The sequence below is a fragment of the Marmota monax genome, unplaced genomic scaffold (assembly GCF_021218885.2).
Source record: "Marmota monax isolate L192 unplaced genomic scaffold, Marmota_monax_Labrador192_F-V1.1 WCK01_AAM20220418_F8-fsc00173, whole genome shotgun sequence".
Classification (NCBI taxonomy): domain Eukaryota; kingdom Metazoa; phylum Chordata; class Mammalia; order Rodentia; family Sciuridae; genus Marmota; species Marmota monax.
This window is the reverse complement of record NW_026694620.1, coordinates 2780217-2794855: the sequence shown is the minus strand read 5'-3', so window position 1 is coordinate 2794855 and position 14639 is coordinate 2780217. Positions and strand designations below refer to the sequence as shown.

Genomic DNA, 14639 nt, shown 5'->3' with positions numbered 1-14639 from the left:
TGTGCTCACCACCAGGACGTTTGGCACAACTCATATCCAAGTTCTTTATTTGGACCTATCTACTGACTACTGAGATTTCATCATTGAGTGACTTTTTTGAGAAGAGCTTATAGTTGTATTCATTGCATTTTTTCTTGCTGGAGAATCATTTGTGTTCTTTTAGCTGTAAAGGATAACTTGACTGGGCATAAACTTCCTTGTTTATCCTTTGTTTCCCTGAAGCTTTGTACATATTGTCCCATTGTCTTTTGGTGCTACGCATTATTCTCAGCTCCACTTTTCTAGTCATCTCTTGTTTAAATGAATCTTATCCTCAATTATTACTTTTTTCAAGAGTGTCTTGGGTTTTTTGAGTTTTTCCATGTTTGAACTTAGTTATAATCTTCTTGAGCCATTATTTTCCTGAATCATAATTAATTTCTCTTGGTATATAGTGTGACTTTTTGATGTACACATTCTGTTCTTCATTCATTTTGTGAAAGTTTCCTGATAGCACATTTGTATGCATGCAGATTTTCATTCTATCTTTCTTCTCTTTGTTTCTTTCCTGGGCCTTTATTATGATTTTCTCAGGCCTTTTGTCTATGTCAGTGATTCAGTCTTTAGCCATTATTTTATTTAATTCTTTTTAGTTGTAAATGGACACAATATCTTTTTGTGTATTTATTTTTATGTGGTGCTGCAGATTGAACCCAGTGCCTCACACCTGTGAGGCAAGCGCTCTACCACTGAGCAGCAGCCCAGCCCTTTAGCCTTTATTTTTAACTCATTATTGTTTTAATTTAGAATTAATTTTGTGACCGAGTTATTTCGATCCTTAGCTAATTCTGTTGTTTTGCCTTCTTTGAGTTCTTTTCATTACATTCACGTTTCATCGAGCTCTCCTATAACTGGCTCTGGTTTTAAAGGTGTACTTTTTTTCTCCCTCCAGAGTGATGGGCCTTCCTTGGTTTCTTCATCCTTTCTTTTTTTCCTCTTTCTTACTAAGTCCACCCCCCACCTCACCACCCCCCACGCACACACACAATGTAGTGTTTTTATAGGTGTCCAAACATGTTTTCCCCTCATCTTACTTGGGCATGAAGTGGGCAAGCTTTGTCGAAACCTATAAGCTTTTTCTAAATTCTAGTATAATATGCATGAATTCTCTTTGACCGATTTTCTGCCTTTATTTTCAGCCTGGTTGTCTTTCTCTGAGTTTTAGTGTGAGAACATAAATATTTTGTGGCTTTTACTTTTCTGTAGTTTGAGACTCAGATAGGGATGGAGAGTCAGAGCTTATTTGATATATTAATGAAAGTTCTAAGCAACCTTTGTTAGAGAAACTGACATATCCTCTGTCTTTTAACAATTTACCAATGCTCTGTTCCAGAGTTCGCTATGCTTGTTAGAGGGTGGTCTCTCGTTTTTTGATGGGAACTCTAAAGCCTGTGTTTTGTCAGAATCAGCTCCAGTTTTTTTCTTTCTCAGTTTTATTCATCTCTGGCCTATAGCCATTTTCACTCTGTACAGTTCCCCTTCTTATCCCCCATCTAGGCAGAAGAAGGAAATGTGAGTGTTCCATCTTCAGTCCATTTCTGTGTAAAATCGGGGTATCCAAAAATATTTCTCAGAATTATCTCAAGTCATCAGTTCTATTTCTGGGGCATGGGGATAAAAAGACAAATAAGTTGTCTTACCAAGTGATGTAAGAATTTTCCTTTTATTTCCTTATCTATCACATTTTGAATTGAAATTTATGGTCAAGAAATTATTTAAAAATATTCTAGCCATATTTGCTGGCACTATGTTCACTATAAAACTGTTAGCAGGTCTTAAAATGTAGATTCCAAGACTCCCAGAGACTTGGTAATCTCTTAGCTGCATCTTTGTCTTCCTGAGCACCTGGAATGTGGTCCTGTTCTTGGGCACTTACATGAAACATCTGTTGGAATGAGAACATCAACAGCTGTAAAATGATTCTAGTCTGTGGTGGAAGACTGTGCTCTCAAGGACTCAGAACTTCAAACCTTCACTCTTGAGTTTCAGATTCAGAATGTATTAGAGTTGCCATTCATTCTATTAGACGTTACTCTTGGTTCACCCAAAGTATGTAGTAGTTCAAGGTAAAGAAGATACACTACTTCTTTTTACTTCCAAGATGTACCTTCAAGTAAGGGACCAAGCTGGAAGGTCTGAAGGACTCTTCTAACATTTGCTTACTTGGAAGAGGACAGGGACCAGTAAAACTTAGATTTAGCACAGATCCACTTCAGTAATTGTCTCAGTGGTTATGAATACCATCATCAATATAGCCCCAGAATATTAGGGAGTTTCCCTTGACCCTACCATTTATCTAGAAAACACACCTCTAAGAGAAGATGACAACTAAGAAACCTAGGCTGAGACCAGAAAGGGCTCATAAGATCTAGGAGTTAGCTAAGCAGTGTTGGACTAAGCAGATAAACCTCAACTATTTCACTTAAAAGGCTCAACAACCTTGAGATTTATTCATTAAGAAGAATCACTGGGCAACAGGCCCTGGCAAAGTAACAAACCAGTAATAACTTAGGAACATTTATCTTTAGAGTTTAAATTTTGTTATAACGATTTCATTTTTTTCTAGTTTTTTTAAATAAAATGAATAAACATGTTTGAACATGGGCAGATCATTGGTCAATTTATAAGAACAATCAGGTTACTCAAATTAGAATGGTACTGTGAAAGTATATTATTACTAGATCCAAAAATGATACAGCATCATTATAATGATTATACATCTAGTTCTGATCATGTGTCTTTGGGGGATTCTGCAATTTTTTGGCTCTAATTATAGGTCATTTGGATACTTGTAAAATATTTTGCTTTTTTCAATTTTAAGTCTTAGTCATTCTCCCATTTTTTGAGACTTCTGAAGATTTCAGTATAACTTCCCCCTCCTACTTTCTTTCAGTGTTACATATGCAAGTGATTTTGACTAAAGTTTGTGATTTTATTATAATGACACTTGATAGTATAACACTGAGTGGAAATATGTGTCCAAGAACTAAAAATTCTTCAACTCAATAATTTATAGCCTCGGCTGCCTGAAAAAGTGCTGTAATAACAATACCATTTTAATTTGTCTTCTGTTGGGATTATTGTTATAGTTAATATTAGTTGTATGACTCAAAGAATAAATCATACACATGTATTGTAAATAATCAAAGAAAACTGTACTACTTGGCATAGTATATGCTAGTAGAACATTTTTTATACAATATTTTTCTTATGTTGCCAACAGAGTAATATGGGAGGAAAACCTGAATTTTAAACAAATTCACTATAAAACACCTTTGGTGTCAGATTAAAAATACTTTTTTCCCATATTATTTGTACATTATTTTGTTCTGATAAGTGTACATGTTCAAGAGTTAGCATTCTTCTAAATAGTTTAATTCAATTATGAATGGTTAGAAATCTATTGTTAATTTTCCAACTCTCTAAGTCACAATAATAAAACATTTAGAAACCTGTTTTAAAGCACATTTAATTTGTGTTTTGATTCTTAATTTGCAATTAGGAGATGAGAATTTCAAATTTCAAAAGAAAATAACTTCTGATATTTAGTGCAGTGTGCATGCCTGGAGAAATGAATGCTATAGCTTTAAGATAAGGTAGTCTGGTGATTCATTGCAGGAAACAAGATCGATTTGGAGCAGGCTCCTACTGTTAGCTTTTTTGAAGATGGATTCTCACGCCGAAAATAACACAACATATTCTAGATAACAGCAGTTTTTCCCCCTGAAATCCACCAAAACTGAAGAAAAATCCAAGTGACTGTTCTTAGCAGCTGTGTGGCCTGGAGTTCACTGGGGAAGCTGGCTTCCTGCAGTCCCCTATTCATCACCTGCTTCAAAGACAGCCTGGCTGGCTATAGTTTGCAGGCCAGGTAGGGTGCCATTGTGCACAGTCTGGGAGGATTAATATCAAAGCTGCGGCAACCAGGCCCTTGGTCTGGGGCTGCCATTCAGTCTAGCAGGGAGAGGCTAAGACTGGCCAAGGTCACAGTCTCCAGTGTGGAGTGGACTGGGAAAGGATCTTGAGAATAGAATGCTTTTTATGAAATCATGGGGCAAGCTTGCAGCACAGCAGGTGCTCTTCTGGAAGACATAACGTGTGTTTATAGTGCTATACCGTGGCTGACAACGAGATAATAGAGCTTCGAAATTTATCATTTTATTTTTAAAAAGACAACTGTATATACAATAATCCAGATGCGTATTTAGCTCAGATCTTTTATTTGAAAATCATAAAGAAAACTGATCGATTTAATTGCTGCTTTTTACATCTGTGTATTTAAGCAAAAAGGAAAGCGTACTGACTATTAACCATTTACAACCATTGCTGATCAGTAATACTGGAATCTTGGGGAGGAAATACCTAGCTTTCGACATAATTTTTTTTCAATGTTCAGATATTCATGTCAACAGATTGCAAAAGGATTTCTTGAATATGCCCAATAGTCTTGAATATTAGGAGGTTTGGATAAAATCCCCCCCACACACACACCAAATGAGGGTATTTCAAGGGTGAGGTAATAATGACGCAAAAATAAAATTTTCAACTTGGACAAATTCGAGAAAAATTAAGCTGTCCATGAGTTGTCATGACGACAAGGATGTTCTGTTGATGAACTGTCCTCCTCATTGTCCAATCAGATAGTAGAGCTGAAGCTGGAGCATGAACAGGAGAAGACGCACCTATTACAGCAGCATAACGCGGAGAAGGGTAGCCTAGTCCGAGACCATGAACGGGAAATTGAAAACCTGGAGAAACAGCTTCGCGCTGCCAACATGGAGCACGAAAATCAAATTCAAGAGTTCAAGAAACGAGATGCGCAGGTAATTACCAATAATATTTGATAAAACGGGTATCTTTTTAAAAAGTCATCAGCGTTTAATGTTTTCTTCTTATTCTTGTTGATGCACGCTGTTTGATCATTTGCAAAACTGACATATAAATGTGATTTTTTTTTTGTTTTCTCTTCCCCACCTCCCCGTTTGGGGGATGAATAAGGCTTTAACTACAGAAACCACAGGTAGCCAGATTAAAAATCCCATGGCGCGCTATAACTTGGCCCCTTTCTTATAATCTTGTCTCAGCTCCTTTCATGATGGTTTTTTTTTAAAGGTATCTACCCCTTACCCCTCCCCTTAGCCTTAGAAAATCCCTAAGAAATATATCAGCCTCACTCCTTGCTTTTTGTTTTAATCTCTGTAGGTAATCAAAGCAGCTGTTTTCATATTTGCTTTTCCTCCCTAGTATTGCTTTTTTTTTTTCATGAGCCTATTTGATTAGATCACTCACATGGTAATTGATAAAATGACTCCAGAGAAGGGCTATTTCCCATCAGGTCTGTTGCTTTTTCCTGCATGCACATACACATGCCTTCTAGCCTCCATCTCTGTAGTCCCTGTTGGAAGCCATTTGGCAGAATAACCCCCAGCTGTGGTAGCATTTGACTCTTCAAACTTATGGATGAAATGTGCACTGTCAGCATGGAAAATTATCTTTATAAATTTCAGATGAAAAAAAATCTTATTGGGTATGTATCTTTGTGGTACAATACATTCTTTAGGGTATATATAATCAAGGGCCTTTAATGTATCCTCTTGAGGAGATTGCTGTGAAATTTTATTAAAGGAAAATTCAAGAGCAATTGACAACAATAAAAAGATAATTTTCTTTTCTAATAAGACCATATCATATACTAGGTCTAAATACCTCTTTTCCCATTGAAATCTAATCATACTAACCACACCACAGATAAGCTTTTCCCCCTATTTGTCCTTCCTCCCAAAATAATATAATTTTCAAACAAAAAAATAACTCTTCTGTTATGGTATATGTTTTAACAAGTCTGTAATTATCTAAGCATAAAAATACTGCTAATTAAATAAGATGCTAATTTTTTGAGTGGAGAGCGGGAGGCAGTAAGGCAAAGAATGGGAGTTATTGGTTATTTTTCATTTGACCTTGGGTTGTCTTTTACTTTCAGAGAATAACTGGTGCAATATAAATATGCTCAGCACAGGTTTTTGGCTGATAATATACATTTGTAGAAAAATTATTTTTAGTTTGTTTTATGGTGGCATGCTAATCTAAAGGTAGTCATTGTAGTAGCTATGGTACTAGGATAGTCATATGGTTCCTATTAAATCAACACACATTATACTTTTGCCATCAACCTCATTAGAGCCTTTTAAAAAATATATGCTGGACTTTTGATTTTCAGCCATACAATTTATTTAGAATATTTTCAAACTTGTATTCTCCTTCAGACATGATGTTAAACCCTACCATTGTCTTGCCATTATAACGAAGGAATATGGGGTCTGAATCAGTAAAGGATCTGTTTGCATACTAAAATCAAATAATGGATACAATAAAATACATTAATTTACATAACTTCCTACCATTTTGGTGCTTGGTGGAAAGCCGACACAAGTGGAGGCCGAATTTAGAGGAAATCTTTGTGATTTTGTATATGCCGGATCTGCCATGTAGGGCGCGGTTCATCCAATCATAACAAAAGGGAAATTTTAGAATTACTATGTATAATTAAGCCACAGGGATTGTATAATTTGGTTATTAATTGAATTTCTTCACACAGAAATATTAAGTATGAGGGCTATATGACCTCTTCAAATGTTGTAGTTTAGAATGTTTCTCGTATTTTGTGTCTTTCTTGGATCGTTTTACTAATTAGAATTGCTGTCATGGGAATTCCAGTAAGCAATGGAAACTTAGGCTAAATGCATTCTTGGCCAAAATGAAAATAATTTTGTGTGTTTTGTACTTAGTTGTTTTTAGAAAATAGTTTTTATAACTTTCATCAATGTTATATTTTATAAATTTTAGCATGCACACCAAAATGCTAATAATTTCTGTATATCTTTCGTTATTCATTGAGGTCATTAATTCAGAGTTTTTTTCAGGTAAGCCCTGAATTTTCAAACTATAGCTCTTCATTATTGTGGTCTAAATAGTTTATTGTGTAATTTAGAAATCTAATTCCATTCACAGATTGCAAAAAATACAAAACAAAACAAACAAACAAAAAAAACCCCAAAATGGACTTTTTTTTAAAAAAAAACAGAAGATATTTTTAAATTCACTGTGTTATTTTATGCAGAATAAAGCACACAACATAAATATTAGATTGCATGATTTTTTTTATTTTAGTTCCAGAGAGATTTGATTTTCAGTTAATGTTTGACTGTTCCAGTTTAGTAATGGAGGCCATTTTGTAAAAAGGGTTATTTGAAATACTTAACCACAAGAGGACCAGTACGACATCTATTTGGATACTATGGCTTTGTTTGCAGCTTCTCTTCCATCAGATTCTTAAGTAAGGGTGATACCCTAAAAATTTATTTTTGGCTTCTTCCAAATATGTGATATAATTATATGCCAATATGAAAGTCATTATTATATATTAACCTGCATTAAGGTAAATCAAACCAACTGGGAATTCCCTTTTGGTGAATATGTTTTACAATTATTAGGTTATTTATTCTAATAATTGCTATTTTATAGAATAATGATAAGATATAGTAATGCATCTCAGGACGGTTAAACATTTTTCTCATTTCATTTGGTATAGTTAACTGATTATCCTGTATATTATATTTTCGTCACACTACTTTGATTTTCAATGGTAGGATATATTGTGTCATAATAATCCCATTTGCTAAAATGTTCATTAAATGTTATTACCCTCATATAGATGTTCATGATTATTTAAGAAAATACACCAGATCAATAGAAATGAAGACATAAAAAGTTAAACCTCATTGTTAAATATTTCTCATTTACTAGGACCCTCTTATTGAAATTATTTTGGAAGATGATTTGATTGATTTTATCACAGTTTTAATATGAAGAAAATTTGTAAATATCAGCTTCTTTTGACGTGTCAATTCTATATGTAATTCTTGTTTTGCCTTTGTGCTGTGCTATAATGATAGAATGTCTACATTTTATCTTGTTGAATTTGAAGAAAAATAGAACGTAGGTTCCTTGATCCCTTAGTTGTCTTTTTCAGATCCTGAACCATTTAGAGATTGCTTACTCTTTTATGTCTGTTACCTATGTGAGTGGTATGTATGAATACTGTATGACTGTTACATAGAACCTTTGTGATCCGCCCCAGAAGTGATGTCACTTCTAGGATGGCTATGTGACCTGTTGTAGTACAGAAAGATCAAGAAGTCAGGGTAACCAACAGCTGTAGTAAACGACCCTTGGTATCTCTTAAATTGAATATGGCATTCTTGGAGAAGGTTATCAGCCATATCTAAAAGTACATTGAATGTAGCACTTGTTCTAGGGTTCTTGTATAACATTGGTATCTAAATGCCTTTGATTTCTTAAGCTGAAAATCGTGATTCTAATTATGATTCAATAATTTTTGCATAGTAAGTGGACAAATCATCTTGATTTTACTATATTGATTTTGTATTGAGAGGCTGAATTTATCACTGATTCTAAAATGTGGAATTTGTAGTCTCCTCTACTTAAAGAGTTTTTCTGAAGATTTTTTAAAATTAGGTTTTAATGCTATTACCATACTCTCCATGAATTTGAAAATATGGGCATGAGGCATAAGTCTCCATTTATAAACCTGTTGTGTGTATATTGAGGTGATTAAACACAGCTACCATTCTTCCAAGGTTACTAAAAGGACAAATTTAAAGTATGTATGGTCTGAACATCAATGGTATACCTTCCTATGTACATGGTCTTTGAGCTCAATAGTATTTTTCTCTTGAGAGTATTTGATTTTAATTTCTTTATGTGCCTTCTTCTTTTAAAAGGGATTTAATGCAGTATTTTATAATAAACATATACTTAAATATAATAGAAACTAATAATTAAGTAGTATATGATATATAGCCACATTATAAAATTTATACTTTAAAAATACTACAGTTAAATGTCATTATAAAATTTATACTTTACAAAATACTATAGTTAAATGTCATTTTTACCTTGGAACTTGCCTAGAAGCCACAGCAAAGAAGGAAACATGATGAACTGTGTGATTCTGTTTATGCAATGAAAGATATCTTAACTTTGCCCCTAGCTCTCAGCTCTGAGAGAAATTTATGGAACGGGACTAAATATGAACAACATTGACCAATAAATGATGATATTCTTTGCATATTAAAACATTCACAAATAACTCTGTTGGGAAAACTTTAAATTCTTAAATTTTATAAAATGTAATAAACAAATTTTCTATTAATGTGCCAGACTTTCACTCAATTTATTGAGACTACAATTATTCTCAAAAAACAAAGCTGCTTTGAGAGAGATAATTTTTTTAGATATTATAAATCCTAAGAAAGTACATTTTAAGTCACAGACTTACCAAATTCTAGTATGATCATTTTATAACCATTCTTGAAACCTTACAAATTATCTTTAAAAATTAGAAACATGGCTGAGATTAGAAATAGTTTAGAAGCTAATGCCCTAAATTAATTTTCAAGTGTGTTACTCTCTTATATCAGATTCTCTTGTCCTCTGAATTTATGTTATGAAAAACTATAATAGGAAATTTTAAAAATCAAATGATAATTCATTTCAGAAATAAAATATTTGTATACCTTAAAATGGCTCACAAACCTTACTTGCCTAATCAAAATACTATTTCATCATTAATATTTATTTATTACTGTAATTTCTTTTGTTCTGAGGTAGTAATGATTTTTTCTTTCTTAGGGTCAAACTGATGTGATTGCTGGGAAAAGCTCAACTATGGGAGCTATATTTCCCCCCCAACCTGTGGGGCTCTCACTGCTAACCCTGGCAACCCTGCTTTTTGTTTCCCTTTTCTCCCTGTTGACACACAGTTTCATCAGGGTGGTTGCCTGGTGCTCCAGCTGTGTACACACCAAACTTTGATACTTATCCCTGACTTACCCAGTTATTTGTATTAGAGAGAAAGTGGATTGGAAGTGAGTGTATTTTAAGTATTAAGGGGGTTTACTGCAGTGGACCACATTTAATTTTCAGTCATTAGAAAGTTGGTAGGAAAAACTTTTTAATTCTTTACATTTATTTTGCTGAAAGAAAAGACTTTGGGAACAGATTCCTGATAAAACCACACATTAAAATTTTCTATGTATTTTCTTTAGATGAAGTTTTTTAAGAATAAATTTTTAGATATTGATGGACCTTTATTTTATTCATTTATCTATATGTGGTGCTGAGGATCGAACCCAGTGCCTCACACATGCTAGGCTAGCAGTCTACCACTGAGCCACAACCCCAGCCCCTAGGTGAAGTTTGTATATTATTATTTAACTGCTGTATTTAAGGCAGCCCAATAACTTTCTATATACTTTTAAAATACAAATAGAGATTCTCCTAATGAGACCATTTTAAAAAGCCTATGGGGGAAATACTGTTTTTTCTGACACCAAATCATAGGTCAGATAGAATTTATCAAATAGAGAAGGACAAAAATTCTTCTCATATTTTAGCATAGATACACTGAAGGGAAGATTTAATTTATTAGTATCCAGGAGTGGTGCATCTCATAGTATTACAAATGGATTTTATAATATGCTTATTGTACTTATGAATTGTCATATAAGTTAATATTTATACAAATGTTGTTTCTTATGTGCTTAACCAGAAGAAAATATAAGAAAGTGCCATTTCAAGTAAAGCTTATGTTCTTTGTAGGTCACCAGCTTCTTTTTCTATTATAATTCTAAAAATTCTGTAAGTACTTTTATTTTACAAACACAAAAGTAGCAAATATGCCTATAATTAAAGTATTACGAATAAGTCACCTTGGCCCTCATCATGGAGAAAATTAAGTTTAAAACAAAAATATAGGCTGGAAAAGAAAATTTATTCCTCTAAGAAGGAACCATTTGTAGAAGTATTATACAGTGTATCTGTAGCCCTGTGCACAGTTTTTAAATGTGATAGTTACCATGGAAACCACATTCTATGGTATGTGGTCCACTTTTAGCTAAAGAATATTCCTTTAAAGGCAAACCTCCCAAATAATAACATGTAAAGTATTCCTTTTGAATTAGCAATTTTATATCAACTAACAGTCATTTCTTTTAAAAAAATTCTGTCTTTTGTTCTCATTATACTTAATGGATTTCTTTAGAAATACTAGAATTGTTTTTGTAAAAGAGGTAATTAATTGCTGGAGATACTTTAGATACAGAGTATAATGTGATCACTCTGCAGTGGTAAAAATGAGGATGATTGCAAGAAGCCAGGAATCATTGCATAAAGGTTGTTCTGCTAGATGTGAAGGTTTTAGTCATATCAATTATCTAAGTATCTTGAAATAATATGGTCAGATTAAGGAACCTAAAGAGAGGACTACATCCAATCGTTTTCAATTTATAGATAAAGAACCTATAATTCAAGGATATTATCTTGTTCCAGATCATACAACTAGCAAATCAGGACTTCTTTATCTTAAAGCAGTGCTCTTTCTTGATATCACAGCCTCCTCCAAGAAAGGTTTTAGGTTTTGGGGAAGACTTGGACAGGCCAAAAAAAGGGAAGAGGGTTACGTATGATTCTTTGCCTGGCACAGGAGAGACACTGATACTCCTTCCTCCTTGTTCACAGTATTGAGCAATAGCTGTTACATTTCTTTCTGTGATTTGCAATACTTGATGTTGCTCCAAAGTCATAATTCAATAATGATGGGTTTTTTGTTTGTTTGTTTTTTTTTTGGCACCGGAGATTGAAATCAAGGGTACTTGACCACTAAGCCACATCCTCAGCCCTATTTTGTATTTTATTTAGAGACAAGGTCTCACTGAATTGCTTAGCGCCTCACCATTGCTAAGGCTGGCTTTGATCTGAGATTTTCCTGTCTCAGCCTCCTGAGCCACTGGGATTACAGGCATGCACCACTGTGCCCAGCAATAATGCTGTTTTATTTCCACTTAGTAACTAGCACCTCATAAACAGCACTGAATTTTTATGTTTGTGTATGTTTAACAGCAGCAGCGGCAACAGTAACAACTAATAGTTATTGTGTGCCTTTTGTGTACTGAGCTCTCTGCTAGGTCCTTTTATTGCATTATCTCATTCAACTCTTTATGAAAATGAAATTTCCTTCCTATAAACTGTTTTGACCTTGCTACCTGGGCCAGAAGAGGACCCATTTTATTGATAAGAGAAAACTCAAAGCAGAAATAAACTTTTTAAAGTTATATAACTAGTAGTTAGTGCAGCTGGGACTCTTGGCAAAGTCTCCTGCGCCATATGCCTCTTACTCATGGAACATGTTGTCATTGAATTTTATGTATCCCCATAAATCCATTGTATTTCCAATTTTGGATTGTCCATGTAGTATTAGATTTAAAGAAGTAGTACTCACAGCTTAGACTATGTAAATCCAAGTCAAGTTTTAGCCAGTAGTTTTAATCTTTCTCTAAAACCACAGTCTGTGACCATCTGTGTGTGTGTTTGTGTGTGTCCCCCCCCCCTTCTCTCTACTGGGGATCAAAATCAAGGGTGCTATCAAATTCAGGGGTGCTTTACCACTTAGCTACATTCCCATCCCCCTCTCCCCTTTATTTGAGGCAGAATCTTACTAATTGCTAAGGCTGTCTTCAAATTTGAGATCCCGGCTGGGGTTATAGCTCACTGGTAGAGCACTTCCTTCATATGCGTGTGGCACTGTGTTTGATCCTTAGCACCATATAAAGATAAATAAGTAAAATAAAGGTATCATATCCATCTACAGGAATGTGCCATCAGGCCCATCTCATTTCCCTATTTTGAGATAAATTGAAGTATGAAGAGATGTGCATTTCTTAATATTTTCTTTGGAATATATATTTTCCCAACTTTTAGAATTTATAGAATGGAAAAATAAATGTATTTTTAAAGTAGCTTAATTTCTGGTTTTCATATTTTACTGAAATAAAAAGGAATGTCCACAGTACGACTCAATAAGATTTAGGTTAATGTGATATACCAATCTTTATAAAAACTACGTAAGAATTTGCATTTGAAAATTGGTGATGTATGGTTTGTTATAAATGGTTTACTATAGGTAAATGTATGTTAAATCCATATATTAATTTGGAATATTACATATCCCATTTATTTTATGGAATGAATTTTTAAATCTCAGAGAGTTCTGTGTTCATATTATTTTCCTAAAGAAATCTAAGTTAGAATTTTATTATGTGACAAAAGCTAGTCAATAGAAATGACTATTAGAAATATGGTCAAGGTGGTTTAATAAATTATCTAGACACTTTTTTCCATGAAAAAAAACAAGGAATGATTAGTGTGTTTCTTTTAGACTCCTTAAAAACAACTTATGTTGATGTAATTTTGACTTAATTCTAGAGACATTTTGATCAAAATTAAAAGTCTAAGATGATTTTTTAAAAAATATATGCTCCAGCATAAATCATTATTCTACATGCTGCATACCGTGTCCAGTACAATCATGTCAGTGGACATGGCATGCAGCATGTTGGATAATAGGGAAATATAATAATAGTAAAAATAATAATAGGGAAAAATGCCATTAGTTATTTCTTGCATATTGTCCTTCCTTCTTGTCCTTTTCACCCTGCTGCCCCAGTGGGCAGAAACTACCACTGAGGAAATACTGGATGAATAACTCTTCTCCCAAGATGTCTTGGAAAATCCATTTTTGGATTTCCAACCCAGTATGTTCTGTAGGAGACATCACTGATGCCTTCATTTACATATTTGAGGTAATTTTTTTTTTTTGTGACAGAGAGGTTGAAGCCAGAGTGCAAGAAATGATTGGCAAAATGATGATATCATTGAATGTTCAAAGAGCTAGCAAATTGAAGCTTATTAAGCTGTCATTTTGTCTTCCATTCAGGACTAATTGGAATCATGCCTAGTTGCATGATTTAAATGATATTTAATACCTGAGCATTTTTCATGACAAAAATGACAGAAATTGATGTTAGGGAGACCTTAAACTCCTATTTGAAGAGGGGTGCAAGGCATTACACAAAAATAATAGCCTTTAATATTTGTATGCAGAAAATATTTGAAAAATATTGTCCTTAAGTGGAAACTTTCAGATAATGATAATTGGCCTAATTGAGACCCGAAGTATTAAAATTGGTGGGTTAATGTGAAACTTGAGATAAGTTTTTGAGTTGAAACCAATATTAAAATTTAATGAAAAAATTATTTCACTTGTTCTAATAATAATAGTTTTAAATTATCTCCTGATTCCTCCAGTGCTTCTGGATATTTGTGTCCTAAAAGGTTGTGAAAGATCACAAGAAATCACAAGCAAACAATATAAAGTTAGATTTCTGGAGTTTAAAAATATATTATTTGCCCAGTCCATTTGGATTTGTTTTGATTAAGCATGTAATCAAGGCCTATATTAGTGATATCTAAATATGAGTTGATGGTGCCCTTAGAGAATTAGGTTGACTGCACTATGTGACCTGAACCAGAGTCTCTTTCCTTGTTTGTGGGGACAGTTACACTATAGCTTCAGTCTCTAAGGGTGTGTGTGTCCCTCCCACTGATAGAGTGACTCTGTGATGCAGAGGAGCTTTTAGTGAACAGGGGACCAATACTCTGGCAGGCTCAGTGTCTCAAGACAA

The 14639-nt window shown here is 33.8% G+C and overlaps 1 protein-coding gene across 7 annotated transcripts in view; it reads left to right on the top strand.

The window, feature by feature from the left end:
* Nucleotides 1–14639, top strand: part of Cep112 (centrosomal protein 112) — a 472978-nt gene that overhangs the window by 235586 nt on the left and 222753 nt on the right. For all 7 annotated transcript variants that reach the window (XM_046422633.2, XM_058572199.1, XM_058572198.1 and 4 more), the window contains one exon: nucleotides 4680–4862. In XM_046422633.2, coding sequence (XP_046278589.1) covers nucleotides 4680–4862 — 183 coding nt within the window. The remainder of the gene's footprint in view (nucleotides 1–4679; nucleotides 4863–14639) is intronic.